The sequence below is a fragment of the Lactuca virosa genome, chromosome 4 (genome assembly GCF_052849685.1).
Source record: "Lactuca virosa cultivar CGN04683 chromosome 4, Lactuca_virosa_CGN04683_v6, whole genome shotgun sequence".
Lineage (NCBI taxonomy): Eukaryota > Viridiplantae > Streptophyta > Magnoliopsida > Asterales > Asteraceae > Lactuca > Lactuca virosa.
In genome coordinates, this window is record NC_136429.1 from 212,413,726 (window position 1) to 212,417,074 (window position 3,349).

The window sequence follows — 3,349 nt, forward strand, 5'->3', positions numbered from 1 at the left end:
TTATAAGGAGTAGTGGGGGAGTGTCATGTTTTTCATGGAAGGATATTAGAAGTTTCTACTTCTCTGGGCGTCCGTAGCAGCTCGAATTGCTATCTCTATTTCGTTCTTTTTTTTTTTATCATTCTCTTGTACAATCTGTGTTTTCGTTCATTAATCCTAGAAGTATTGTTATCCCGGCAGTTTGTGGTGTTATTTTTATCTTGAGAGAATTTGAGTTCATAACACTATTATAACCGGACCATCCCCTTTTTCCCTCTCTAGCTTCTTGATGGGGAGGTGTTAATATATTGCTTTTGTTGTTTTTTTTTTTTTTTAAAAAACACTCAAAGACCTATCACAGTGGAAATAAACACCATTAACACATGGTTACACAATGACAAAATTAAAATGCTTAACTACATATACTCATAGGTGTATGAAACCTATTATTTTAATGATATACGATTTAGGAAGAGAATTCTTTTGCCATGACCAAAAGAGGAACCTTCTTGTGAACCGTAATGCCAGGCTCTTCCTCCATATCTAGGTCCGCTTCTTTACCTCCATTCGGCAACTCCCAATCGAACTTCTGCAAAAGAGTAGCCAACACATGTTCATCTATCACCAGTGCAAATTGCATCCCCGGACACCCCCTTCTTCCTGCACCGAAAGGAATCAGTTCAAAGTCGTGCCCTTTGTAATCAATATTATTATCCAAGAACCTCTCCGGTTGAAACTCGTCAGGTTCATCCCATACTTTAGGGTCTCTTTGAATGGCCCATCCATTAATAATAACCCTAGTTCCTTTCATGATGTCGTAGCCCATGACTTTTGCATCTTCTCTCGAGACTCGAGGAATTAGGGTTGGGGCAGGGGGATGAAGACGTAAAGTTTCTTTTATCACAGCTTTCAAGTATTTCATGTTGTCGATATCTTGTTGGTTTATATGGTTCTTGTCCTGAAGAACCATCCTCACTTCATCCTGAAGTTTCTTGAAAGTCCTAGGATGTTTTAGAAGTTCTGCAAATGCCCATTCCAATACTGTTGTTGTTGTGTCTGTTCCAGCGGTATATACATCCTACAATAATAAAAAGTTTATTATCAAGAACATAATATATCTTTTAGCAGTTATTCAGTTCCCAAATATTTTTGACAATAAAAAGAGACATATATATGGTAATTAATTAACTTCATCTATGATAATTTTATATTGACTCTCCGTTTAGGCAAAAGTTGCAACATGATATTTTCATATTAAAAAGTTGCAGAAATTTTGAGGATATTTATCATCATAAAGAAAATAATATTAATTAGGTTTGTATATGTTTTCTAAATCTTCGGATTTGTAAAATAAATATATTATACCGTATAAAAATAACAAAATGTAAAGGAAAAATATAAACACTAACAAATTGGAAATTCTGTAGGGAAAGGAATTTGTTAAATCAACAAAGGTCATGTCAAAAAATATTTAATAAATAAACTACATACTAATAATATTAGATATTTTCAGTATATAGATATATTTATAAAATTATAAATTCATATAATAAATTAACGTAGTAAATAGCTAGCTTCCAAATTAACTTTCAATATTTGAATGCTGTGGTTTGACGAAGTTATTTTCAAAGTGGAAAATGGAGGTGTAATGCTGTAAAGAAGGTAAAAGAACACCTGTAATTTCAAAGTTATTAAATATCAAAAATCGAACAAGTTTATCAATCTAATCGTCATTTTTTTTTCCTTGTACTGTTTGTTTTTCTCCTCATCTCCTTGATGGGGTTTTTATAATATTCGCAGTTTTCCGAAAAAAAAATCAGTCATTTTCCATATAAATACAATATTTTAATAATAACTGAATTACTTGTTAGTTTATGATATTAATACTATCTCAGAAATCCTTTTCATAACAAATTATATAAAGTATATCGTTCGAACCTTAAAAAAAACTTTTGCAAAATATATAGCAGTATTTTAATCAAAAAGAGTTTTCTTACCAAGAGGAGTCCTTTGATGCCATCTCTGTCTAGAAGGCTATTAGCATCTTTCTTTTGGATCTTAATCAATATGTCAAGGAAGTCTTCACTGTTATCAACATCATCATCGTCGCCACTAGTCGACTGTTTCCTCAGCCGCTCCTCCACCAGTCCATCCAAGAACTCATCGACCTCTTTAGCAACTTTCTCGACTCTAGCACTAGTCCCTCTCACTCGATCCACCCACCAAAGCCATGGAATCATATCCTCAAAATTAAGCTCACTCAATACATCAAAATATTCCTTCAACATGTTCTTGAACTTCCTCCCACTCTCCCCTTCGCTATACTTCATTCCAAACGTCACCCTACATACCACATCATTCGTAAGTTTTTGGAACAGATCAGTCAAATTCACCGCCTCCTGCATGTTACAAGATTTCTTGATTTTCTCAATTGCAATCTCCGTTTCTTCTTCCCTCACTTCACGATAAGCTTCGACCTTGTTCTTGCTCAAGAAATGAATAACTAAGATGCTCTTGAATTGCCTCCAGTGCTCACCATAAGGCGCCACCGAGACTTCTTTTTGATCGTAGAGGATTTGACGCCACCTTCGCAATTCGGGTCTGGTGGCAAATATGAGATCTTGGGTTTTCATTATCTCACGTGCTGCTTCTGCTGATGAGACTACCAGGGTTGGGACAGAGCCCATGCGCATGAGCATCAGTGGACCACCGTAGCGTTTGGATAAATCAAGAAGGGAGCGGTGGAGGATTGGTCCTAGCTGGTGGATGTTGCCGATCACTGGCAGTTTTGGTGGCGAAGGTGGTAGGTTTATCATGGTGGAGGGTCGACTAAAATAATAGAACTTGATGAGAAAGAAGAGTAGGAGTAAGAAGGGTGGAGCATAAACCAAAGGAACCATTGTTTCTTGCATCAAACTCGACATTTTTGTGCAAGTAAGATGTGTCAACCCGGCGATGTCGTGTTATTTTATAGCAATTCACTTTTCTTTTGGCGGGTGGGGGTGGGTTGTAGAAAATAATATTTTAAGGTGTATAAATTTAAGAATAACATATATGTTATTTTCCTAGATACAGTAAAATTTGAGGTTGTTTAACAAAAAGGAAAGCTTCAAAATTCCCCACATTTTCAAAATTCCTTACATTACATCAATATATATATATATATATATATATATATATATATATATATATATATATATATATATATATATAACTACTTTTTGTTAAAAAAAAATGTATTTTTTCACTATGCATATTCCATAAGCCATTTTAGAGGTTATTATATTGGTGTTAAATACTTATTTGTATATTTAACTGTTAGTTTTTAGGTTTTATATCATCATTATAAGAAAACAAAATAATTTTAATG

The 3,349-nt window shown here is 34.2% G+C and overlaps 1 protein-coding gene across 1 annotated transcript; it reads right to left on the reverse strand.

Moving 5' to 3' along the window:
• Positions 1–342: 342 nt before the first annotated feature.
• On the reverse strand, positions 343–2,919 carry LOC145107975 (cytochrome P450 736A117-like). The gene is made up of 2 exons (XM_079044946.1): positions 1,977–2,919; positions 343–1,057 (listed from the first exon to the last, which is right to left on the reverse strand). Exons 1-2 carry the CDS (start codon positions 2,901–2,903, stop codon positions 446–448), a joined length of 1,539 nt encoding a protein of 512 aa, XP_078901072.1. The 5' UTR covers positions 2,904–2,919; the 3' UTR covers positions 343–445.
• Positions 2,920–3,349: the final 430 nt, after the last annotated feature.